The sequence below is a fragment of the Acomys russatus genome, chromosome 24, assembly GCF_903995435.1.
Source record: "Acomys russatus chromosome 24, mAcoRus1.1, whole genome shotgun sequence".
Lineage (NCBI taxonomy): Eukaryota > Metazoa > Chordata > Mammalia > Rodentia > Muridae > Acomys > Acomys russatus.
Window position 1 is genome coordinate 45,930,102 of NC_067160.1, and position 27,368 is coordinate 45,957,469.

Genomic DNA, 27,368 nt, shown 5'->3' on the forward strand with positions numbered 1-27,368 from the left:
GTCATGGGGAAGGGAAAAGGGCAGGAGAGGGAGGGAGAGTGGGAATGGAAAGATACATGCAAGGGGATAACAATTAGGATGTAATCTGAATAAATTATAATCAATTAAAATTTAAAAAAGAAATAGAGTCAGGAAACGTGACAAAAAAAAATTCACCATCCATGCTAATCAGAAGGTCAAAAATAAAAATAAGATGGAAGTAAGTTTAAACTTGACTGCATTTGCTTAGTTCTGGTGACGCCAACAAGAGGGGCTACCCTCCATCAGTTATATTCACATGCGTACTACTTAGCTTCCTCTGCCTCTTGAGTGCTATAACATATCTGTAAGCCTTAGTTAGCTCTGGAATCTACACCTAGAAACCATATATCCAAATACAATTGTGTAACTTCATGATAGAAAGCAGCAAAAATGGATATGAAGACTACATTGAGGCTAATGAAACAGAGTGTTCCCTAAGACTGTTTAGGATGTAGGAACATGGTATCAGATAATGTCAATATAAAAGGGAAAAACATATTTACAGTTTTAATATCATTAGAAAAGAAGCAGCGAGTGCTTACATGTACAGTGCCCTAAAATGTTCAATAATCTTCAGAAAATGCCATTTCTTTTATCATATTCTTCATTTTCCCAATTTTCTACTCTAAATGTACATGAGCTTTAAAGCCTTTTATTCATTGATTTTTTTTTTTTTAATTTTTTTAAAATGTAGTCCTGGGGGTTGGACCTGAGCCTCAGACATACTAAGCAAGTGCCCTGAGCCTTGCATTAGCTTTGTAACCACGGGACAGGACATGAAATGTGTATTTTGAAGAGAAAGTCTATTGTGTGCACTGGAGTGGGCATGTTTGACTGGGAGAAGTTTCCACTGTGACTTTGGTCCTTAACTTTGCCAGCACCCTCAACTTTGCCTTGAGATCTGACTCTCTGCTCCTCTCTGTTGCAGCTGACTGCCTGTATCCACGGCTCTGCTGCCATGCTCTACCCCATGTACTGGCAGCACGTGTACATCCCTGTGCTGCCCCCGCACCTGCTGGACTACTGCTGGTAAGGCTGATGAGCACCTGCCCTTCCACCTCCTCTTGAACTTGTAGCTGCTGTGGGTGATACTAAATAAAAAAATAGTCTTAGGGTACAGGGTTTGGAGTGCCTAACAACAAAGTGCTTTGTGTCATGGCATTCTGAAGGCATAAGAGAATAGCAAATACTTTACCATTTCTCACCGTAGAGAAGCCAAAGCACCAAGAAATTGTTGGTGTGTTCCTACTAAGACATAGAAAATGGTGATAGGAACCACTGAGATCCCAAGGTCCTCAGGTTTCAGCCATGCCCTGGCATGTCCTACCAACCAAACTTGCTTTTAACTGTGGTCTGGGCCTTCTGATTTTTCTCCTTTTTTTCTTCTCCCTGGCCTCCTCCCCTTCCCCCCTTTTGTGCATCTGTTTGTTTGTTTTATTTTACCTGTTTGTTGTTGTTGTTGAGACAGGATTTTACTGCTTATCCTAAATCAAACTCAAACTTACAGCAATCTTCTTCTCTCAGCCTCCTGAGTGTTGGGATTACCAGTGTGTCACCACACCCAGTCACATGGCTCTGTGTAGCTTTTAGAGGAATTCACTGTTGAGCTTGTATTAGTGGAGAAAAGGAGCGAAGCCATGGTATGGGGCATATCATTGGCCTGAGGCTCTCTTCCTTCATCTGCAAGATGAAGTTCTTCAAACATAATTATGTTTTTAAGATAAAGCATACCATATAGGGATGGGTGGCTCATGAGAAACATAATACCTGCTGAAGCACCCTATGGCCTTTGGAGGTGTGATGGAAATAATATCTCTTTGGCTGACTTGGATCTGTTTTCCTTATGAATACTTTTTATCTGGTGTAATATATTAAGAGGCATTGTCTGGGAACAGCGCATGTCAGTAGATGCTGATAAGGGAATGTAGTGTATATGTCAAAAAGACCCTTGGTATCTGCCAGAAATTGGAGCATCATGAGGAAGGCTCCACTTGGAGGGCCCCAGCCCTTACTTGTTCTCAGATACTTCATGAGACTGGCCATTTACTCAGAATGATGGAGGCCGATCAACCCTAATGTTTGCCTTTTTTTCAGCCCATCTGAAGAGGCACATCTAGGTAGCCATCTTGTGTCCTAGAAGCCTGGAAGTATCCTGATAACCCTGATTTGGATGTTTTAGGTTCAGCCTCTTTGCAAGAAGCCACAGGTACAGCAGAGACATAGCTCAGGGTCAGCAAATACATGCCAGTGAGTACAGTGCCAACTGAGCTGGCCCATTTCTTCATATTTCCACCTTTATGATCCTTGTTTTTCTTAGTCTTACTTTCTCCCAGTTTCCTGTTAGATGTAAGAATTATAAAAGACTACATTATTCCTCCCCACCCCCAGCCCCCACCCTGCCTGTCCTGGAACTCCCTCTATAAACCAGGCTGGCCTAGAATTCAGAGATTTGCCTGCCTCTGCCTCTGCCTCTCAAGTACTGGGGTTTAAGGCATTCACCACCAACAGCCCTGCACTTTTTTGGAAATTTTTATTTATTTTTTATGTGTATGAGTGTTTGGCTAAATCCCCTGGGACTAGAATTACAGATGGTTGTGAACCACCATGTGAATGCTGAGGAACTGAGCCCAGGTCCTCTGCAGGAGCAGCAGTGCTCTTAACTGCTGGGTCAGTCATTAGGAACTGAGCCCACATTGTATTTGTCACGGCTTTTTTTTACTTTGCCATGTTTTGGAAATTGTTTTTTCTTCAAGAGGCCTCCAAGATGCTCCTGCTCTGGACTACATTTGTGATCCCTTGTGGAATAGGTAGGAAAGATTGTATGTTCTCAAACAGGAGGATCAAGATACAAAGCCCTTGAAACAGATTTACCTTAGATTTACCTTATTTGGGATCCCTGCTTTCCCAAGGAATTTTTTCAGACCCCAGCACTCCCTCAGCACCCCACCTTTATGCAAGTTACTTCTGTGTCTCCTATCCCCTAGGAAACCATGGAGTGCTCTGTTCCCTCCATCAGCTACTACTCCTTCTGAAGGAGAGGGTCACTAAGCTCCTGTCCCTACAGCTGTGTCATGGTGCCAGATCCTCATGTCCTTTGGTTTATAACACAGCATCTAGGAACCTCTCTCACTGCCCTGTAGCTGCTGTCTACTTACCTACAAGTCTGTGTCACCCATTTGTTTTGACATCCTCAGCTCCTTTCTAACCCTGTCCCTGGCATTTTCTGTGGTTTTTGAAGCCACACTGTAGCTCCTCCCACTCACTCTGTGCTCACATTGGTAGTGTTTGTTATCTGTACAGAGGTGACCTCCCTCCCTCAGTGAACTCACGAAATAGCACAAACAGGCTGAGCTAAGAGGACAACACCACGTCCTTACCTCAAGGCCATCACTGCCTGGCTGCACAGCTTAAAGAATGTGAATTTGTTTCTAGGGATCTCTGCCCTTACCTGAAGAGGGCCTTCTCAAATTCTTTCCAAATACTTGTATAGAAGTACATTTTAACATGAAACATATTGTCAGCACCAGGGTGACTTTTGACAGCATGCAACCATTTGAAAGCCTCTCCATTGCTTCCTGTTTCTTATACCCTCTGTCTTGACCAGAGCTTCCTCCTGACCTCCATGTAGCTCCCTCTCTGTCCTTCCTGTTCACTGGCCCTACTGGATTTGTTTGCCTTCTGGCTTACACTGGGCCTTCATGGAGTTCTTAGTATGGAGAATATTTGTGCTATATTTCAGACACTGTACAACATCTAGTCAAAGCCAAGATGTCAGTCAGTCTCTATCAAGAAGTACAAAGATGATGAAATGTTAAACACTGGCATAATGGCCAGGTATGGTGGTGCACACCTTTACTCCCAGAACTTGGGAGGCAGAAGCAGGCAGATCTCTGTGAGTTCGAGGCCAGTCTGGTCTACATAGTGAGTCTAGGACAGCCAGGGCTCACCCAGAGAAACCCTGTCTTAGAAAAAAACAGAACAAAACAAAAAGACAGGCATGATAAGAGAGTACCCCAGAACCTTCCTATCTGCTCCTCCTTTGACAGATAATGCTGGGGAACTCTAAAGGCCACTGCAGGCAGGACCTACTAGAACATGGCACCATCCATCCTCAGCCCTCCCTAACCCCTCTGCTCTCAGCCCTGACTCTTCATTATACCCAGCATGGTCAGGCCAAAAGCTAGGCTTCTTATTCAGGTGAGGTCTGAAGGGCCAGATGACCTGCCTGAATGCCAAAGCCTGTGACCCTTGAGCCATCCTTCCCCTTTCTCTTTCCTGTCCCTGAAAGAGGAAGGAACAGTCCCTCCAAAGCCAGCCTCTCCACAGGGCTGAGGATCTGCTTCCTGAACTTGTCTAGGATACATCAAGTTTTTCTTTTTCCCTTTTCTGCTCTCTCCCTCCTCTACCAACAGAGGTGTGCAAGCCCTGGGTCCTTAAGCAGACCTTTGGCTTGCTTGTGTTTCCTCTCTCCCACTCCCTCTTCCTCCTCTCTCCCTCTCTCCCTCTCCCTTTCTCTCTTTTGAGCTTCTAAACCAATTGGCTCTTAGTTTTCCATTGACAGCTACACCAGTGGAAAGAACATGTTGTCATCCGCTAGTGCTTGTTGTCAGTGTTTAAATGAAATTGTAGGACTGAACAGAAGATCAAAGAGAAGAGGACAGAGGAGCTAGAAGGAAAAAAAAAAGCATGAGTCACACCTAAGAAAAGGAAGGGGAGGGAGAGAGAAAAGGGAAAGTTTCGAAAGGTAGGAGACAGCCTCACAGAGTGACCCCCAGCATGGTTACATGGAAAACTCCTCCTCCATGTATATCAGCCTCACAGACACATTACTCACCACACCCATGTAGACCGACTGACAGACACACACACACACACACCCTTCAGTGTAACTCCAAGTGTTTTCCAAGGCACCGTGGCATCCCATAACGAGATGCCTGCAGTACTTAGTGCTATGTTTGGACAGGAGTACATGGACTTTGGAGTTCAGGGATGGCAGGCCCCAGAGAATTGACCAGAGCCCCTTTGCCAAAAAGTTCAACCTCAATATTTCTTTAGTTGGAAAGTTTCCTTGCTAAATTATTAGCTGTTTTAGAACTATCATCTTAAGCTTTGTGTGGTACCACACACTTCATGTAATGCTAGTCCTCAGAAGTCTGAGACAGGAGGGAGGTTTGCTTCAAATCCAAGGCTAGCCTGGCCTACATATTAAGTACGAAAGCTCCCAAAGGTTGTATAGCAAGACTCTCAAACACACACACACGTGTGTGTGCGCACACACAGAAACACAACACTACCCAGCAGCTTATAATTCAAAATCGTAGAGAGGGAAATGTCTTTTGGTGGCACTAGTGATAACAATCTCCTAGCCCCAGTCACTGGACTGTCTCTTTTACCTCTGTGAGCTCATTCCATCCTCCCATCAGCCCTCCAAAGCAGGTATTACTAGCTCCATTCCACAGGTCAGTAAACCAAGGCCCTTGAAGGGCTTAGTAACTTGTCCCAGCATATATGCTCTATTCTGTGTGATTCCAGTCTCTCAATCACAAGCAAGAACTATACATGTACATAAACACATCCTAAAAGTCTAAAAAAGAATATTTGTGTATGTGGACATGAACAGGAACAGAGATCTGGAAATACATCAAAATATTTAACAATGACTTGTGATGGTGAAGAGACTATTTCAGCATGCTTTTTAGTATATTTTCTATTATTTCTATAATGAAATAGAACTCTTATCATTGAATGCTTTCTTTTTGAAAAATACAGTTATTTAAAACAGCTAGTTGTTTGTTTTAGCCACTGCCCGTCCTATCTTGCTTGCTGTCTGCCTTTTCAGTGAATGCTGTCCCAGATCCTCTTTCCAATGCCATTTCTCACTTCAGCATTCAAGAGCTGTGTCATAGTCGGCTGAGCCACAGACGTGATAGCAGTTTGAAATAGAAGGCTTACTGGGGAAGGGTGCTGAGTCTTTGTAGTCCCAAGCTCTCATGGTTCAACTCCAAATTTTTGGTGCTTAAATAGCTTTGTGATGAGTCCTCCTCATGTTTCTAGAATATCTTTCTATATACAGTATTCTAGATATCTAGGTATCTTTCTCCTAGTCTTTTGTTTTCACAAAGAACTTTGTGATATCTGACCAAAGGATGATTTCGGGCCAATGGGAGTTGTCGTCTGCTTGTAACTGTAAAATGTAAGTGTGATGAAAGAAAAGACCACAAAAGAATAAGGTAGACCCTCTGGTCAAGGCTTAACTTGATCACTTTAGTCTGATGTAACTGCTCTGGACAGAAAGTAAAAGTGTCATGAAAATTGAGTCAGTGTTAATTACCTTATTCTATTGAGATCCTTGACTTGAAAGTCACCAGGTTGAGTTGAATCCTTGGTGGCTGGAGCCAGCAGGGATAACTAACATTTTAAGCAAAGGACTGGGAGCCCACAACATGTAAATGTGAGGGAAGTTTGTTCTTCTGTGGATGATTTAAATGTTAAGTACATCCCCTTGCAGGGGATACACAAGTGGAATCTGAAAACTATTATCTCCTGTAGAAATGAACTCTCAATTTGCTCACTGCACAGGAAGGGCGGATTCTAGTCATTTTCACTGCCAGCAGGTGCCCTTTCTATGCATAATAGACTTCACAAGTGTAATTAACACATGAGGACCACTGCTGCCAGTTTTTCTTCAGGTGCATGCTGCTAGGAGTTTTCAGGACAACAGTGCTGGCTACACGAGCCTCTCACATGGTGCTTGAAGATGAGGTATTCATTGACCTCTGAACAAAGACATGTTAAATGGGGCTGAACCTGTCCCCTGCTGTGATCATCACAGGTCATGCTCCTTGGACTCCTGAGACCCCAGAAGGTGTATGCAGCCGTTGGTTGAGCAAAAGCTAGAAGAGCAAAGCTGTAGTTTTCATGCAGTTAATAAATGAAAGGATGATGCTGAGCACCCTGCAATTATGTGGAAGACTCTAATTGCACATTCACAAATACAACAACCAATTATCTGAGTTAACTTTAATTAGAGCTATAATCACAAATTTTAATTATCTGAATAAATCAGTTTAGTACAAATGGCTTCCCTTAAATATTTCCCAAATTAATTTATTTTCATGTCCCTTCCCCATTTTGACAGAGGATAGTGGAGTAGAGAGTGTTTAGGACTTGAGCTCACACCGATCTGGATTCAAATCTCTTAGTTAACCTCTGATGTACACTATCTTTTTCTGGGAGATGGGTACAATTTACCTGTTTTGTAGAGTAGCTGTGTGAGTCACAGGTAGTACAGAACAGCTACTTAGTTAGGATGCTAGCTTTTCTTACCATCACTACAAACACAGGACATGAGTTTTAGTTTCCAGAAGGTCTAGTTGACATCAAGTGTTTCTCTTGCTTCAGCTGCCTCATGAGCTTAAGAGTCAAACTTTATAACTCATTTTCTCTTTTACCCATGAGATTGTTTTTATTTTGACTTTTGTATTTAACTTGAGTTATTGTATGGTTGTTTTCATTTGCAGCTGTGGCATAAGAATGAAAAGAAAAGAAACAAAAGCAGATGGCAGAGAAAGCGGAAGGAGTAAGACATTTCCAGCCCTTATGAATATTTAAAAGCATGTGCTGCTGGTTCCTTTAGATCTGTGCCATTCCCTTGACTCTGAAAGTGAGAATGAGAATGTTGCCTACCTTAGCTGATGGCCTCTCTGATTTTGGCCCATCCTGGAAAGCCTTCCATCTGGGGACAGAGGGGTTAACTTGCTGATGAGAGTCAGTACTGCCTTTCATAATAGTACTTACCATCTATGGAGAAGGTGTATGGTGGGCCCTTTTAAACACCATTGCAAGTTTTCAAAATTGAGTTCGAAGTTATCAGCCCCCTTGTATATGGGAGGAAACTGAAGCTCAGTGAGGTTCAGACTGAACATTTGTCACTTACGTTAGAAACAGTGGATCTTCACTTGAAATCCAAGGCCTTCTGATACCAAAACTTTTCTTACTATTATCCGAGGGTCAGAGAATAAGTTGCGCTATCACTGCAGTTTGTGAGAAAGTTCATCTGGTCTTGTTGACATCTTTTGTTGTGTTGTCTATTTAATTATATGTTCACTCAGTAATGTTTGTAGACTACTTAGTAAGTACCAAGCACCATGCTGATTGGGTCCCAATAGCAGCTATGTGGGATTGCCCCTGGCCTTAACTTTCCCTCCTTTCCTCCTTCAGAAATAGCCCAAAATAAGTGCCTCAAACTAGCCCTAAGCTGAATGTGTGTTTGCCACAGTCTAGGTACTTGTTTACATACGTTGGTGATAAAATATTTTCAAAGCAGAGGAAGACAAGTTCATCTTTCCACCCAAAATGACAGCTAGGTCAAAGGTCAAGTTGTTAATGCTTTCCAAGCTTATGATTGAACCTACTATGTCAATTGAGCACGTGTGGGTCAGACAGTTTACTGGTATTGTAGAAGTCATTCTCTGCCTTGGGGCAGAGGTGCATAGATTCTCTGAGAGATACCAAGTGGTGCTAGGCTGCTACTTGGGCTGCATTCCGGGTTGTGAATCAGCCCCACCTGTGACTCCTATCCCACCCAGGAAATGTAGCAAAACACACAAAAAAAACTGTTGAGTACATCTGACTGAAGGATTCACACATGCCATGACTGGATCTCTTCTAGTCATTATTATTGATGCCATGGAATTTCACAGAGAATAAGTCCGTGCTAAACTAAGGGAAAAGTTCATAGTCCTGTTACCAGAGACAAAAATGGAATGAAAGAATGGTCTGGTAGTAGGGCCATGACCTGGCTTTGACCCTAGCTTCCCTGTTTTCTACCTCTGAGAAGACCCGGCCCCTTAAACTTTCTCTTTCGCTCAGGGGGTATAGTCAGTACTACTAACACAGTGGTCTCCTCCCTAAACATTTGAATCTGCCAAGACTATTCTGATGTTCTGTACTGTTGAAGTGTGTGTGTGTGTGTGTGTGTGTGTGTGTGTGTGTGTGTGTGTGTGTGTGTGTGTCTATTGTGTCCCAGGGAGGAGGGAGAGACCTCTCTAACAAAATACAGTTGAAATTCATAGCACTTACCTAGGATGGAAGTAGAATAAATAGACAGTTATAGCTAAAATTGTCTTCTGTATACTCAGTTCTTGGCTGTATAAATGTATTAAAGAATTTTAGCATGTACACAAAAGCTATGTGTTTCCTTGTTGCATTAAGGTACTCACTGTGTACTTGGCACCAGGCATAGGAACGTAAGAGCACATAGATAGTTTGAGATCTAAGAAAACACTACTTCACAAAGAAATTGTGCATCCCAGCAAAAGATGGGGAATAGAGATTAGTAGTTGGTTTTGTTAAGGTAAGAAGTACCAAGGGACTTAGAGGACCAGTCCAGTGCTCAGAGAAGGCGTCATATTCATATGTGAAGAGTCCACAGAGAAGGGAAAAGATGAGAATGTCAGATTCAGACAGACGAAGGATGTTGGGTCTGTAGTGGCCTCCTAGTCACATTGTGTGTGTGTGTGTGTGTGTGTGTGTGTGTGTGTGTGTGTGTGTGTGTGTGTGTTAAGTGAACAAAGGGAAATTATTGATTTCTAAGTAAATTCTCAACAAAGATTTGACTGAACTTCATCCTGATATTTGAACAGAAAATCTGAGTTGGAAAGAAGTCAAAGTTGTAAATCAAAGTCCTGGGTCTAAATTTTGGTGATAACTGAATATGTGCTTGCTTGAGCATGTAGCTTTTCTGAGCTCCATTTTCTTCACCCCCAAAATTATTGCCTGGAACATAGTTAAATATATCTTCCTGCTTGTTGTTAATACCTTCTCTCCTCCCCCAGCCCCTGCTGAAAGGATTTCTCTGTGTAGCCTTGGCTATCATGGACTCACTTTGTAGACAAGGCTGGCCTCAAACTCACAGAGATCAACTTGCCTCTGCCTCCTGAGTGCTGGGATTACAGACATGCTGTTAATACATTCTTTATTGCTATTAGAAAGGCGGTATATTCTTTACATAATTTTTTAACCTTTGGAAATGATATAGAGCAAAAATTAGTGCTGAACAAAGATGTGCAGTCTGCAGCATACCTTTAGTATGGCTCGTATAGAACTGCCTGCAGACACAGGTACCTGGGATGCAGCAAGTCTGTTGTCATCAGCCCCAGTAGCGTTACTTCCTTATATTGCTAGAGTCTCAGGGTCTCTTTCTTAGTCCTTTCCTCTTGCTATACCAAATCAGCCAACACTGGATAATTTATAAAGAGAAGAGGGTTTCAGTTTTAATTTGTTTTGTTTTGTCTCTCAGTTCTAGAAAGTTAGTTTCCACTGAGTTAGCATCTATTTGACTTCTGTTAAGGGTCTGTGGTACAAAATGAGAAAGCAAAGGGGCAAGGACATGTGTCCAGCAACATAGTGAAAGGCGCAAGAGGGGGAACCACACCTTTTTACACCCTGCTCTCAAGGTCACCAGTCTAGTTTCATGAGACCTGGCATTAATTTATTCACTAGAGCTTTTCTCCCATCACCAGCTGGCCCCACCCCCAAACACTGAGGATTTAAGCCTCAATATGAACTTGTGTGGAAATTCCTCTTTAAGCCATAGCAGAGTTAAAGAACACAGGAATGCACCTGCCCTGCCATTCCTATTATTGTACCGTAGAGCTTGTTGGTTTACTCACCTACATTTTGAAGCATTCCCCTAACCACCCCAGTGATCTTCTGCTCCCTTATTGAACCTCTAGATACACACTACCAGTCCCATTTTCTAACCCACCTGATGCCCCTGTGTCATGGAACAGCTAGCTCTGACTTCTACTTACCTGCTCATGCTTGGCCTGGTTTTCCAATTTTCACAACATGTTCTCATGTGCTATTTCCTTCTTCTCCCTGGAACTGATGAAGCAATGTTGCAGTCTCTACAGCAAATCGTTTCATCTATCACTGGAATAAGGGGAAGGCAGGAGTCATAGGCCACAGAACAAGGGAACAAGAGATGCTTCTGCAGTGTGTCCATGCATTTTGTAACTGAGCTTTAGGGATACACACCTCTGTTCCCACAGTGATTAACACCAGGGACAATAGGAGAAGTACTAGATTCTGTATGATCTCAGTGATTGTAAATGTCTCCCATAAACATTTGATCTGAGAAGCTAGGCTAAACAAGTCTTTGGCTGCTATGCATCCTGGCATGCAGGATGTCTTAAAGCTAGAAAGAAAGAAAGAAAAAAAACAGAAAATCTAATACTTACCAGTTGCATTTATGTTCTTTAGCCCTCATTTATTTCATTATAAGCCCCTGTCTCTTGTTTAATTTGTGCCTTGTTCATTCCTGCATCTGTACCAGGGCCTCATGGCTTCAAAGAGCCCTGTCTCTCGACCTTCTGCTGCTGCTGTGGTCTTAGCCATGAAGTCTTCCTGATACTTTCTGTGACCACCTCCTTCCAGGAAACTGATGAGACACAAAAGGGCAGGGTTTTTCAGGTTTTGATGTTGACCTCTGAAGTTTTCATCTGGGGTTTATCTTTGTAATGAGCCCACTGACATGGCACTCTGAAAAAACATTTCCACACCCCATGCAAGCCACCCCAGGTTGCTGAAGAGGAACATTGGCCTCCCTTCCTCCATTTTTATTGATCTGCTAGTGAAATGCATATGCCTTGCCACCATCTCCAGTGTCAAGCTTGGCTTGCACTGAGCCTGCCTCCACTGTCAGGTTTCAGGGCCCCCCACCTCCACCTGAACATGGAAAATAGGCCCCCTTTGCCTCCTTTTCCATTTTGGAATTGTTGATGAGCTCCTCTTGGGGGCACCCTCCTCTGCTGTTGATCACAAATCAGGGAAGACTGGATTGGGGACCAGAAAGGAATACTAATACCTTTCACCCTCAGAAATCTTTATTAAGCCATGGACTTTGCACCAGTTCTACATTTCAAGCTATGCCTCTCTCCAGCTGTGACTTTTGCCAAGCTACTTAACCTCCGTGGTCAACAGTTTCCTGTCATTTATGGAGACCAGCCTTTCATAGTTGCTACAAAGATGAAATGCAGTTTTCTTTGGTTCTCTTGTCAAATGCCAAACTATACCTTGTCTTCTTGCAAGAAGTGTATATACAGACAGCAATGTGTTTGTTTAATATGCCGCTAGCTCTAGGATACGAATAGACTAGAGCCAGATGGATCTCTGTTCCTGCCCCTTTCCCAAGCCCAGTGTCATGCACAACACATGCTAATGTTCACTTAGTGAGACTATTGGGTATATGAAAATTACCACACAGTAAAGGCGCAAAAGGAGTGGTTTTCCTTTTCCCTTCTCCAGGGATGTTTTTAAGAATTGAGCTCCTGAGTGACTAGTGGTTCTATTCTGTTGTAGAACCCAAAATATATCAAAACCCATAGGTCTTGAAGTCCCTTGTGTACTGTGGTATATATGTGTCTGTAGCCCTCCACAAACTGTAAGCCATCTCTAGATTACTTATGTTAACTAATGTAACCATACAAATACTTGCTACTTTGTATTGTTGAGAAATGGTGGTAAGGAAAAATACATAGTATAGAGGCAGACCTAACTACACATCACAAGAACAAGCCAAACAGTGCCAAGACCACAGAGACAGATCAGGGCTGTGAAGTGGGAGGGAGGCCATGGCAAGCTGTGCTACACACTTTTTTTTTTTTTTTTTTTTTTTTAAGACAGGGTTTTTCTGTATAGCCCTGACTGTCCTGGACTTATTTTGTAGACCAAGCTGTCCTTGAACTCACAGCGATCCGCCTGCCTCTGCCTCCCAAGTGCTGGGATTAAAGGCGTGTGCAGCCATGCCTGGCCAGGCCGCACTTTTTCCCACTTTGATTCATCAGTGCTCAACTTATAGAAAATTTTAAGGTTTTCTTTTTAGAACTTTCTAGAATTTAAGTTTTAGAACATTTTTGATCAACAGTTGGTTAAATTTTTGGATGTAGGACCTGTGGAAATGAAGACTGATTATAGTTTATTTTTCATTGTGGATTGTATACATCACCTTCTGATTCTGTTTACGTCTTTGAATCGGCAGCCAGAGGACTCAGAGGTCAATTTGTGGCCATCAGCAAGTATCACAGCGTGAAATCTAGTTACTAACATCACTATGGCTTCTATTGTTCCCTTGGCTGTTTATTTTCTTAGAGACTGTATTGAATATATTCATATAAATTGTGTTAGATAACTGTTTAGAACAAAAGAGAGTATCAGGGTTCAAGTGATAGTTTACCAGGTAAAGTACTTGCCATGCAAGCATGAAGACTAGAGTTCAGATCCCCAAGGCCCACATAAAAACCCAACAAGCATGGAAGACCACCTGTAATTCCAGCCCCAAGAAGGCAAAAACTGGGGAATCTCTGATCAGGCTGGCTGGTCAAACTAGACAAATTGGTAAGCTCTGGATTCCATTGAGAGAGATCCTGCCTAATGAATAAGGTAAAAAACAATTGAAGATATGCAACAGCATTCCAAGGCACACACATATACATATGTGCATCCACAGATACACACACACAGTTACATATGAAGGTATATGAGAGTAACAGTCAACTCTAGTTAGTAAGATAGCCTTTTATAGTTGCTAGATGTAGCATTAGGGTTGAGTCATTCTTATGTAGTATAAAGGACCATGAAAAATTAAGGTTGGGGTTGTATCACTGTTAATAGAATGACGAGAGTGAATTTCTGAGAATACTTTTTAAATCAATAAAACAGCAGTATCAGCTGGAAGGTTTGAGGATTTTCCACACAGCTCTTGGTGTCCAGTGAGTGTTCAGTGCAGAGCTTTGCCACTGTCTTTGTTCTCCCTATTCTCCACATGGCACCACCGTACACTCAAAGAAACAGAAACCTATTTTCCTGTTGCTGACATCAAGAGGAACATACAGACTTGCACATTATCTATCCCCAGTGGGGAGCCAGGTCCAAGCCTGTTTCAGGAAAGGTGTGAGAGCACTAGGGTGGTCTGAGAAGTGGCAGTCTGGGCTCTGTGGGGCTTTAGGCAAGAGAAGGACAACACATGCCTGAGAGCTCAGAGGCCATTTGGGACTAGAGGGATTCCATAATGGAAGGGCCTTGGAGAAAGGTACATAGACACATGAGGAGTGGGGGGACATGACAATACTTCAGGCTAATGTCAGAGCATACAGGAGGAGGTCATTTTCCCTCTGCCTGCTTCTCACACTTAGTAAAGCCAGTGTTTGTCTCCTGGGGCATGATGAGCCTGTGTTACCTCAGTCTAGGTCATGAGATTTCCAGTCTCAGTTCTGCAGCTGTCTACCAACATGAATCCAGCTTCCTGAGATGAGCCTACTTCCTGAGCCCTAGCTTTCGTGATCCTTTACTTTCATGAGGTCTATAGAAGACGTTGCCACACCTCGGCCTCACACTGATTCATGGCATATATTCAACTGATATGGCTGACCTTGTTGGCTCTCTGTGCTACCCTGGTCACCACAGTGCCTTGAAGAGCCATCGCTCTGTCACTTTCAGAAGACCAAAGCTGTAGTAAAGTAATTTGTGTTCTTTAGCAAGAATGTAGTCTTTATTCTGGTCAGTTCTCTGTCCTTTTGTCCTTTAGCCTCTCTAACAAAGCTAGGCCTCTTTATTTAGAGCAGAATTTAAAACTGTAAGACAAGCTGTGTTTATATTTATGTTTTTTTTCAAAACAAGAAAGAATGAAAAAGCTCAAGAAAATGAGGCCTCTTTCAGGTCTTTCCTTGCCTTAAAAAAAACAAAAACCAAGGGCAGCGTCATGGGCTCTCCTTTCCCTGAGAAGGGCATTGAGTATGAAGGTGGCTTATCTCTGAGAGCAAAGAAATGTACCATATGAAAAAGGTGATGCTGAAGAGATGGTTCAGTGGTTAACAGCACTGGCTGTTCTTCCAGAGGTCCTGAGTTCAATTCCCAGCAACCACGTGGTGGCTCACAACCATCCGTAATGAGATCTGGTGCCCTCTTCTGGTGTGCATGAAAACAATGTACTCATACACATTAAATAAATAAATAAGAAAAGAAAAGAAAAGAAAAAGGTCATGCTAACTGCTTGGTTTTATGGGGGTTGGACAAGGACAGTGGGCTTCCCAAATCCATGGGTTGCCCCAGGCTCCTGCTTTCTAGGCAGACTTGTACACCTAGGATGGGCTTTCCCCCACAGCCACCCCTTCCCCATTGTCTGGGGAGCTATACGTTATATGTTGAGCAGCCAGTGTTCCTTTATATCACTTGCCTCATTTCAGATTAGTAGCAGCTCACCTCAGGGGAACATGATTAAGAGGGCTCTGGTTATCTGGGGAAAGGAATTAAACAAATTGTAAAAGTGCAATAATATTGAATGGGATAGCAGGACCATTAGTAAGTCTTTAGTCTACATGCATGCTTGTTCTAGGAGGAAGGATATACCTAGGTGAATTGTGCTGTCTGTCCCAGGCCAGAGTCGGTGGGGTGGGGTGGAAAAGCCTCTCAGGTATCCACATCTTCCCTTTAGGCCTCAGTATGGAGAAGGTACCATGTGACATCATGAGCACATCCTGGCTTGAGCTTCCTAGCTGTATGTCCTTGGCAAGTTACTTCACCTTTCAGAGCATGTTTCCTCACCAAGAATGAGGATAATAGCACTATTTTGCAGAGTTGCCTTGAGAATTGTGTATGCAATGCCTGAAAGTGGCTGAGTTATAGTCACTCAATAATATCAGTTCCTTTCCCACTTAGGATTCAAAATAAAGATACCTGTCAGGTAAAGGTCATTCTATTGTCATTTCCTTGACACCAGCAACGAAGGAAAGAAAGAAGAAAGAGTAGAGTAGGCTGCGCTCTCCCAGAACATAACTGAGGAAGTCAGGTAGTGCAGTAATTCCCAGAGAACAAAGGGACAGTGTAGATGTACCCTATTCTGCTATTCACAATGGACAATAGCATCTCAACAATCATTGTCAGCCACACAGCAGTTGTGACACAGTTGCCATGGCCTGCCTAAGCACGAACTTGGTCGTAACTGCTAATATTGTCATTGCTTTAATTTAATTATAGGTGTTGTTGGTTTTATGTGTGTGGTCTCGGAATCTAAAGGCCTATGAATGTTACATTTTACCTGGATACAGTTGCTGTTAGTGATGCAGGGGTATTGTATTCATGCTTCTATTGTATCCATGTTGCTCCTACAAGGGCAGCACACAAGCCAGGAAAATCCTCCTGGTGGGTGGACTTTGTTTTGTTTTGTTACTCAGTCACCCTGGAGAAACATGGACATTGATGGCTCAGATAAAGAAAATTGTTCCAATAACTAGGCCTCTTAATGTGACATTTGTAGGAGTAGGTCACCAAATTTGTTTTGCTATATTTTTCTCTCAATGTATGACTAGGAGTGAGAAAGGAGCATTTAAATGTGCCATTCTAAGTGTCAGAAAACAACAAATCACTGAGTTCACCATTATACTAAAGAGGAAGGGCCTCTAGGAAAAGGTGACACACAACTCTAATGAACAGTGTGGAATGCACAGGTACCAAGAGAGTGTGTACTCACAGTGTGTACTCATAGGAGGTAGGAGTTAGCATTCTCCCGATGCTCATGGAATATCCTCTCACTGGTAGCCTGCCAGGTACCCACCAAGATGAACAAGAAACCATTGAGCTGGCCAACACAGTTTATGTCTGTGATCCCAGTACTCAGGAGACTGAGTCAGAAGGATTCCCATGAGTCTGAGGCCAGCTTGAGCTATACAGTAAGACTGTTACAAACAGCAAAAAGGAAGGAAAGAGAGAGAGAGAGAAAAACTGTTGTGGGGCGGGGGGAGAAGAAGAGGAGGAAAAGGAAGAGGAAGAGGAGTAGACGAGAGGAGAGGGGAGGCAGTCCAGGGGTACCAGCCACCATGGGGCTGGAGAGAATCCCTTTGGACTTCAGAGTTACTTACTGAGTGTCCACTAGTGATGTCATGATTGACTCTAGTCCTTGCAGTAATCCTGAAAAATCTCCATTAGATAGGTACTGCCCTTTTGGAAACACCTTGCTAGAACACAGCAAAAGATAAATACAAATTAGTACAACCCTTTGATTAATAATCGCTGTCTGGAAATTCATGTACTACATATGAAGTTGTTTGTTTTCATTACAGTGTTTCTTATATTAATGAAAAACTAGGAGCAACGTATTTGTCTAATTCCAGGAATAGGATTCAATAAAATATGGTCCATCCTGCTAAGTAGAATAGTATGCAGCCTTTTAAATAACCATCACAATGGCTGCAGAGCGATATGGAAGATGTCAGTGTAGAAAATGAGAAAACAGTAAAATACATGAAGTTAATTTCAATCATTTGTTTAGGTTAATTTTAGAAAAGGATGAGCCAAAAATAGAAGTAGTTATATTAGATGGTCTAATCGTGGTTAGGTGGGTTCCCCCCCCCCAAATTGCCTCATATAAAGGCAAAGAAAAAGGCCTCCAAGAAAATGTGTAAGTAGCTGTAATGATTGAGGTAGGTAGGGAATAGAAATTATGTTCAGAACATACCTAGAATTACCCACTTATGCACTTGCCATGTTGGGATGTTAAGGAGGCGGCTTCCTTTTTCTTTCCTCTCCCACCCCCACCTAGAATTTGTAATTACATATTTGCAAAGCAAAAAAATACGTAGATTCTGGGAAGCATTTGAGGTGTTGGAAGCAAATGATAACAATAGACGAAGGTATTTGTCCAGATTTGCTTTCCTACAAGCACAAAGCTGCTTGGATTCAGAATGCTCGTGTTTTAAATGTTGTCTAAATACAGACCGGGCAGACCTAACAATGCTTGGCTGCAAAGCTGCTTTTCTGGAAGACGCTCTAATCACTCATCCCAACTGTGTCCGAAGAGTGAGACCTCCTCTGTCCTTCCTGGCATCTCTAAATCACTTTCATAAGGCTCCCCCCTCTCTGTCAGGCTGTCATGTAGACTAACGTAGCATGGCGCTAAAACCTACACATTCCAGTTCCTAGAGAATGTTTCCTCTTCAGAGGACAGCCTGTAGTTCAATTACACCTAGGGCTTTGGCTGTCGGGATATTGTCACCTTTTTCTCACAGTTGTGTGATTCTTTCTGTTTGTTAACTCACTTGTTGGGATTTGGTTCTGAAATTCTATTTGAAACACATGGTCACTGGTCAGTTATGTGAGAGCTAGGAAGTCGGTAAGATTTAGTTCAATATCATGAGCTTGTGCCTCTCTCCCTGCATCAGGCCATGCTCTGGATACATTAATGAGTGGCCTTTTTTTTTTTTTTTTTTCTAGAATTTTGTGCTCTTCCTGCTTCCTTTCATTACATTAGGCAAGGCTCCACTAGATGAGACATTTGCAGTCTTAAGACTTCCTGCCGGGGTTCAGACTTTGTATTTTTGACATTGAAGCTGTCGTGTTCCTGAAGCTATTTAATTAGAAACACATTCATTTCAGTGTACACTGGAGAAAGCTCAGGCAGCAAAGCCAGGCACACTGGGAAGTTAGAGCATCTGTGTGGCTGGCAGCTAAGCTAATGGTTTACAGTTTCGGGGCAAAAATATCACAGGGCATTTCTTTGCCTCTTGAAGCAAAGGGAAGCTGCAAGTATCCCGCAGGTACCTTGAAGGGGAAAAAAAGGATGGAAGAAGATGCTAGAAGAAAAGACAGCTCTGTTTCTTTCTACCATAGTTTGTTTGTACAGTTCTTTCTTTGGCTATTATCAAATACAAAGTCTTCTAAAAGAATAGTTCTCAGACTGTGTGGCTAATATTCAAGTCTGTCTTCCAGGATCCGGAGATATATGATTGCTGAGATCTGTAGTAATGAGGACATTTTGTACTCTGAAGGATGGTTTTTACTTGAAGAATTTTATTTGTTGAGTTGTAATGAGGGAATTGCAACCTTTCTTCTTTTTTAAATGTTTGAAAAGTTTTTAAGCTTACATCTAATGTCTAAGAACCTTAGTTGTCTCCCTAGCAATCTCCAGATAATGCATAAGCTCCTGGTTTGTAGTCCTTTCCTCCCTCATTGTTTCCCAGGTCCACATCTAGAGGGGCATCGTTGTCCCTCCTCTGTGGCCCCACAGCTGCCCCTGGGGGAAAGTGCCTAGACAGCCCAGTCAAGCCAATGGTCCTGCCTCAAATTTCATTGAAAGCTACCCCCTGCTGATGTTGTAGGATACTGGACATACCTGGAAAGACAGCCAGGAAGGTTGCCAATCATATCTGCCCTTTTTTTTTCTACTCCCAAGGAAGACAAGGTGTGTTCCTCAACCTGGGGACTAAGTCACAGCCAGCCTGGACTTGGTCCTTGCTTGGCTTTGTGGCATTAGATAAGCAGTTTGGCCTCTTGTAGTCTTACTTTCTCCTTTGTAAAATGGAGGTTATTATGTGGGCTGGAAAAGGTGACTTCCTATAACCACTATCACATTTATCACCGGAGAGAAACAACATAAATGAGTATATAAGTGCAGTGGAAACTCCCTGGAATCTATGAGAATGACCCTAGTGAGGTCTTCTAGTGATGGGGACCTCTATAACCAGGCAAGGCTCCCAACAGTAGGACTGGGACATCAACCCAGCCACAAAACCTTTGGCCAACCTACCCTAAGACTGACACTACCTAGATGGCCAGGAACCAGAGGCAGGACGTCCCAGAGATCCAGGATAGAATAAACATGACTGGAGGAGCGGGGGAAGCCAATGATATTTTACTCAGTGCCTAGCCCAGTTGTCATTAGATGGATGTCATCCAGCAACCCCTGGAAGCAGATGTAGAGACCCACAGCCAAATACTAGGTGGAGCCAGGAGAACACTGCAGAAGATAAGAAGGAAGGAAGGTCAAAGATACCATGAGAGAATACACATCACTGGATCAACTAAGCAGGGCTCATAGGGGCTCACAGAAACTGAAGGGACAAACACAGACCCTGTATGGATCTGAGCTGGGTCCTCTGCATATACCGTATGGTTGTAGAGCTTGCTGATTTTGTGTGGATCCCAACAATGGGAGTTAGGGGTATATTTCTGATGCTTTTCCTGCTCTTGGGACTCTGTTCCTCCCATTCTGTTGCCTCATCCAAGGTTTGTACCCAGTCTTACTGCAATTGTATTTTTTTAGGCATGTTCAGTGGATATCTCTAGAAAGCCTGATCGCTTTCTTTTCTTTCTTTCTTTTTTTCTTTTTTCCTTCCTTCCTTCCTTTTCTCTTTTGAAGGGAAACAATTGATTTGGGGGAGAGGGGACATTGGGGGACAGGGGCTAGGAGGAGTAGAGGGAAGGGAAACTGTGGCCAGGATGTAATATAAGAAAAAAGAATAAAAGTTTTTTAAAACGAAAATGAAACCTCTAAAAACTAATAAGTAAATAAATAAATGAGTGTATACACACACACACACACACACACACACACACACACACACACACACACACACCTACGCCTGCAGAATGCCAGATTTTTAGAACCTCTGGATTTGCTTCTGCTCTACAAAGGAAACAGACAGTGGAGGCTCTGTTGTCCCATCACCCAGCTGCATGTGTGCTGTGGCATGAGAAAGCTTGCTGGACACTCTCCAAACATTAGGCTGTATGTTTTCCTTGTGCTCTCTATGTAACTTTCACTTTTTCTCCATTATAATTATTGAGACCATAGTTCCCGTTAGTATCAGGACCTCTGTACTATGTGTATTTATCTCCATCTATTAACAGTAGTTGGGATTGAGCCAAGAATCCCATTGCCAAGATAAGGTGACTGAGGCCAGGAAGTTGCCTAGCTGCTGTTTGGGGTTGGTAGTTGACACCAAGGATGATGTTCTTCCTGCGAGCCATGCCATTCCAAGTGCTGCCTGCATTTTTAAATTCTTTGACGTTTCTAGGCTTGGAAACAAAATGTCACATTAAGATTTTTGTTGTGAAAGGAAATGTAACTGTGCATACGTTTATTAAAACAGCTTTTCTCTAAATAGTGAACCATCTGTAATTTTCTGTCGGAAGCAACAGACATTAAAGCAGCTGTGTGTCTCTGTTTCTCTTCACAGTGCTCCCATGCCCTACCTCATAGGAATCCATTTAAGTTTAATGGAGGTAAGTGGGCTTCTTTCCTCCCTGATCCCTGATGTGGGTTTTGGGTTTGCTTTTTGTAGCAGAAAAAAGGGATCTCAGGATATGCAGCTCTACACACAGGAGTAGCTGAAGCAACTGCTCATGTGTACCCCACACCCATCAGCCTAGACCCTTTTAACTATCTCCTGCATTCTGAGCTTCTCTGCTTTGGTTGGAGATGGTCGATTTCTCCAGGGTGAATGCGGGAAGGTAGGAAGGCAGGAGGAAAGGTACCATTTGGGCTTGGATCAGGGAAGGGAAAGGGTTTGTTTGTTTCTCATAATGACATTTATTCTGAGTCACTATAACAGTGTTACATTTTTGTGGTAGGAAATGTGATATAAATGGTCTATAGAAGTTATGAAGATGAAAATTAAAATTATCCACATTGCCATTATTCCAGAATGAGCTACTGTTAGCATTTTACTATTCTTCCATCTAGTCTTATCCTGTAGATATGTACTACAGGATAATGTTGTTTTTACCTATCAGCGTTATGATATGAGAATCCCTGTCTTTTTTCATCTACCCTCAGTAATAGCAGTTTTCCATTTGTTCCCTGTCATTCCTACAACTTAACCACTTTTCTACCATTGAACACTTAGGTTGCTGGATGATTTTTTTTTCACTATTATAAATAGTACTTCAGCAAACATCTTTATGCATAAGGCTTTATCTGCATTTTTTTATTTTGCATTTATCCCTAGTGCAGAATCCCTAAAGCAGAAATGCTTGGTCAAAGCTATGAGTCTGCTGCCAGATTGCTTTCTGTGTGGCTGTACCAATCAGACAGCAGTACTTTCTGTGCATTTGTTCATGCCCCTTATTTGTAGACTTGACCTCCGGGCTTTTCTTCCTCAGGAAAGGACAGACATTTGCGCTGCCCAGAGCAGGGTGGGGCTGGTCAGCTTGTTCGTGTGACACAATGTGGGCTCTGGGAGGAAGCCCCCAGCCATGCCTGCCGTGGTGCTTAGCGCATCTTAAAAGGAGGTGCTACTTCTCTTCTGTTCCTTTCATTCCACGTCGACGAGGACCACCTGCTTCGCAGCTAACTGTTGCACACTCTGCTATTGTGCTTACGAAAATGAAACGAGTTGGTTATCGAAAAACCTGTTTGTTTGACATTGAGAATCTTGATCAAAATAGACCACAGAAATCTGCTCAAATTTCTAATTTGACAGGACGGCCATGTGGCTCCTACATTCTGTTAACAGTCCCTCCCTGTCATCACCCAGCCCTAAGCACATACAGTACAGTTTATGGACTCTCTTGGATGATGTATTTAGAGCAGACTGAAGAGATTGCTTGTGTGTTTTACCTTTGTTAAGTGTGGGGGTCTATTCAAAGCTCTCATATAAAAAGTTAAAAGTAAATCCTTTTTAATGGGCCTTTCCTACTAACTGCTTTAGAGTTTAAAGCATTAGAGACTATTGGGTCTATTAGTGTCTGCAGTTCCCTCCTGCCTTCCAGTATGCTCTGTCAGAGGCTTTCCCATACCCTTCTTGTGCCCCAGTACCTTCAGCATTCTCCAGAGTACCTGGTCTTGGCTTGCTTTTCTTCTCCATGTGCCCTCCAGCCATCTTGTTTGAGGCTCTATGATGCTAACACAGCTCTGCTCTGTGTCTGGATTGCAGGTCCCCACCAACTTCAAGAACCCACTGAACTTCACCTCCCAGAACTTGAAGTGTCTCAGTCTTTTCCCAATAGTTTATTATTTGCAGGCACACATTCTGAGCACTTTGACATTCTCCAAAGTATCTGGGCTTGCTTTTCTCTCCATATTCCCTTCTGGTATTCCCGGGTCCTTGAAAGGTATTGCCTGCAGATGCCCCAAAGCTGGGGCACAAGCATTCTCAATAAATACTCACAAGTCTATATAAAGCATTTCCAATCTTGTTCCTTTCCCACTGCCTTCCTTGGCTCATTTCCTTAGCTTTCTGGGATTCTTACAAGGCCCTATTCACTAACTTGGTAGCAAAATGTGGGCCTTGTATGTTCCAAGAATTGTGCTTAGTCCTGGAGGTACAAAAATGAGAATAAGATTTAGTTCTTAATCTCTTTATGGTGTGATCACTGCGTACAACATGCCTTCCATTGTTTTTCTGCATTGGCCCCAAGTTCCCCACGGCTTCTCCACTGCTGTTGAGCTTTCTGCCCCATCACTGTAGGAGCACAGGAGCCAGTTCTTGAACTAAATAGATCCTGTACATCCCCACAGAAGCCCTGGCAATTCCAGAAAGTGCTCTATCATGTTCAGTTTTCACTTATGGAGTCTCTTACTCTAAACAATAGCTGTTTGTTTCCAAGTCCCACAGTGTGTCCTGGGGGGAATGAATCCCATGGGAGTGAAGACAGCATCATCTTCTGTGGTGGCCTTAGCTTCTTGAACAGGATGCCAAGGGGGTGGTATTGTCTGAGGCACAGCTTTTTGATAAGGGTAAAGTGAGTGCTTAAGGAGCTGTAACAGCAGATTTTAAAGCCTTCCAATAGGCATCACTGTTTGCAGGTCACCCAGCATCACCATTGCTCATAGAGAGCCAGGCCACTGGCACCTCTAACCCTAGCACTATTGGGCACAGAGACCTGAAGATCATGGGGCTTGCTGGTCTCCAGCCTATCTTTGTGTTATGTGAGTGACCCTGTCTCAGAGGAATGAGGTGGAGAGTGATAGAGCAGGCACCTGGCATCTTCTTCAGGCTTCCATACATGGGCATAGGCCCTCATATCTGTATGCACATGCATGCACACACTCAAAAGAGGGGTTTAAATTTTTTTAACCTTATTTGACTTTAAGTCAAACCCTTTGTACAGTAAAACATACAATTCAAAGTATGCTAAAATTTGAAGCACTTAGGTGAACCGGCATGAGTCTGTTCTGTCCAGCCTTTAAAGGCTTTAGGTGAGAAGGTTCGAGAAGTAGTGGCCTTGCTGTGACGAACTCTTCTGTGCTCAGTACCAAAAGAAAAACAAAAATGAAAGTTGTTCCAGCCTCTGGGTAGTTTTGAAGACAAAAAAAAAATGTTTCCTGTGGGTGTTGCCTCTACCCCTGCCCTACCCCCACCAAATGCTGAAATTCTTTCACTGGGTCTCCTGAACTTCAGCTCAGATGCAGGGCCCTATTGTGCTTGCTTGCTGGACTTACATGGCTCTGACATGGCCTTCAGTACTGCAAGTGTGTCCTGAGATTTTCCTGTAGGTCCCCAACGCCTAGGGAGGAGTGTGGAGCCGAGGCTGCGAAGCTCTGTAAGGAAGGGGCTGGGGAGGCCCAGCTCCTCACTACACTAGTTTTCTTACTGGCAACTCAGCAAAAGTCTTATTTTTGACTGGCTTGTTATTTTTTCTTGAAAGCTATAGGCACCTTATTATGCCTTTGCATATGTGCCAGGATTTTTTAAACTTCAAATGAATGTGGCAGATGTTCATAAAAGTTTAGAAAAAGCTACCATAGGAAGACTTTTTAACCATTTTTATGACACTCAAATTTGTGCACAAAAAGAAACATAAATTATAACCTAGTATTCTCATTGGAAGGAAGGTTATTTTGAGGAAAGACCTACTTCTAGTCTTCAAGTTTGAGCAAGATGCTATTGCTGTTTGCTAAATGGTAACCTTGTCACTGTAAGAGTCCACTTTTCTTCCAAAGTGACAAGTTTATAGCTGTTCTTCTTTCCTCTCCCTCCTTCTGCCTCTTGATATTCTTTCTCTCATTTAAGCAATTGGAGGCTAGTGGCAAATGAGCAGAATAGCCGAGGGTATTGGCATAGGCCTAACTGCTTCTTGGAGAGAATGATCATGTTAGTTGGCAGCTAGGAAATCCCAAAACATGGCCAGATTACACAGTGACTATTTCCTTTCATTCAACTGATCTCAATTTAGTTCAAGACACATTTATTCAGTCCCTGTTCTGTGCCATATCTGGTAGCAGGTGCCAGGTCATGTCTTGTAGATGCTGCTTCTCCTATTTGTAAGTGAAGAGCTTCCTCACACACTTCAAAACGGTGCTCTGTGCGAACCTTAGAGTAACACGGGAGGAAGTGCAGCTAGAAGTTTTTATGTCATGCCTGTTGGTATGGTCAGGAAGGTGGTGGGAAAGGTGATATCAGTGACATGTTTCTGAAGAAAGGCTCAGACTAGCTTGTAATTGAAACCATGCTGTATGCAGAGGCAGGATGTTTGGAATGTGGGTCCTGGAGTCTGGCTTTCATACTTTCTGCTCAGGTGATCTTGGGCAAGGATATCAACTCATGAGCCTCTTGTTTTCTCACCTACAAACCCCTCTATGGAATCATTGGAAAGTTCTGGTGAGATAGTATGGTTCCCAGCACATAAAAAGCTTAATGGCTGTTTCTCTTTATTCAATGTCCATAAAGTCATTTATATTTCTAAGATGGTGGCTTTGAAATCCTAGTATATGAACTCTTACGTTCCCCCAAGAAACAATCTTAGCAAAATTGGCTTGCACCTATCCAGTGTCCCCTGGTTTGCACTGTCCCAGGGTTGGGAATAACACATTATAAGAGTCAATCAGTGTCCTTCCAGACCCTTGCCTGACCACATCCTTGCAATTTGGTTTGTTTTTGTTGTTTCCTTGAAAAGTTGTGGCACTAGATTATGGCCATGCAAGTAATAGATTTCTTGAGCTCCCAGTGAAAGTGGCAGTTGTGATACTCTGTCTCTCTGGATCTTGCTTTCTTCATCTAGGAGAGAGCAGAGTCCTGTAGATGGTCAGCATGTCTCATCGTCTGGCCCTTTCCACAGTAAGGCCCTGTGAGGCTTTCATGTCCCAGGTCTGTATCTCATAGTGACTGTGCCTAGCCTCTACCTTCTTGGAGATTTTTCTGGAGCAGATGCAGACAAGTAGAAGCTAATGGCTGAATTTTGGCTGACATCAACTGTGGTAGGAGGCACCAGCCCTGGAGGACTGAAGGCCCACACTTATGAAGAGATTTGGAAGCTGAAACCCAACCCCTAGACCAGGGCCAGGAAAGCCAGGAGCATAGGGAACAAACTGCATCTGCAGAGCCTGGAAGTGAGACCAAGGCTTCACAGTCATGAGGAGTTCCATGCCAGCAGGAGCATGAAGGGGGAAGCCAGCTATCCAGGGCCTTGTAAGCTGCATTAAAGAGCCTGAACTTTATAGGGCAACAGAGAGCCATTGAAGGGTGTAAATAGGGGAGGGACATGGTCAGGCCTTCTTGTAGGCCATTAGAACCAGTCCTTCCATATAAAATGCTTGGAAACTGCTTCACGCTGTTAATAAAGTAAATTGATATTTGTAAAGATCAAGGTAATTCTTAAGGAAATTACACACCAAAACCCTGTGTATAAAATTCAGATGTGTTAGCATTCCCAACACATGCCTCTGAATGGTTTCCTTTGCTACCAGGCCACAGCTGAGGTGTTTGGAGAACTTAAACACTACTGTTACTCAATGTTGTCCTCTCCTCTCTGAGCTGCTAGTTTTTGGTGTTTTGCCTTTTATTTTGCTGTTTTGAAGCAATCCTCCTGCCTCAGCCTCTTACATTCTAGAATCAAAGGCATGGGTCACTATACCTCACTTCCTCTCTGTGTTCAAATGTTTTTATGTTTCAGATATCCATTCTCCACCCTGGTTTGATGTTATAAATTTGATGATGTCCTGAGTGACAGTTCCAGGCCCTGGGAATAGGGACCATGAGATCCAGGACCAAGCTGCATTCACCTAGCCAGCTTTCCTTTTTAGTGGCAAGAGACATATGATGGCTACTCAGAGGAATCTTCTCTCTTTCTGTTGGTATTTCTCTAGGAAGACTTGCCCAATGGCGCCTAGGAACCTGTTTCTGCAAATTCACCAAGGCATCATTCTGAGGACAGAGTCAAACTGTCAGACCCAAGCTCGTCTTCATCTCTGGGATGCAGAGGCCACACTCTCTGTGTCTGCAGTGGAGGTCTTGGTTCACTCTTGGGCTTTAATACAAAATTATAGGATTCTCTTATAGATAGGGAAATAATAGATAAGTTGAGTTATTTTGGATGAGTGCTGTTTAGGTTGGCAGGTTTTTTTAGCTAGTCTTTCCTTTTCATGTTTCTCATGCAATAGCAAGTCTTTAATCCTTTGTTCATGTTTTGTTTTTGTTTTTGTTTTAAACTATTCAATACTGAGTAAAGCTGAGTGTCTCTTGTTAACCATTGAAGCATTCTGCTGCTTCCTAGGATTCTACATGTAGAAAGAGGTACCGTGTTGTTTATAAAACTCTGAGCCATAATCCTGTTCAAGTACAAATGCTGGCTCA

At 43.0% G+C, this 27,368-nt stretch overlaps 1 protein-coding gene across 7 annotated transcripts in view; it reads left to right on the forward strand.

Annotated features, from left to right (window-relative positions):
• Dennd1a (DENN domain containing 1A) overlaps positions 1–27,368 on the forward strand; it is a 488,183-nt gene that overhangs the window by 282,048 nt on the left and 178,767 nt on the right. For all 7 annotated transcript variants that reach the window (XM_051166832.1, XM_051166835.1, XM_051166833.1 and 4 more), the window contains 2 exons: positions 950–1,050; positions 21,033–21,078. In XM_051166832.1, the coding sequence (XP_051022789.1) occupies positions 950–1,050; positions 21,033–21,078 (147 nt within the window). The remainder of the gene's footprint in view (positions 1–949; positions 1,051–21,032; positions 21,079–27,368) is intronic.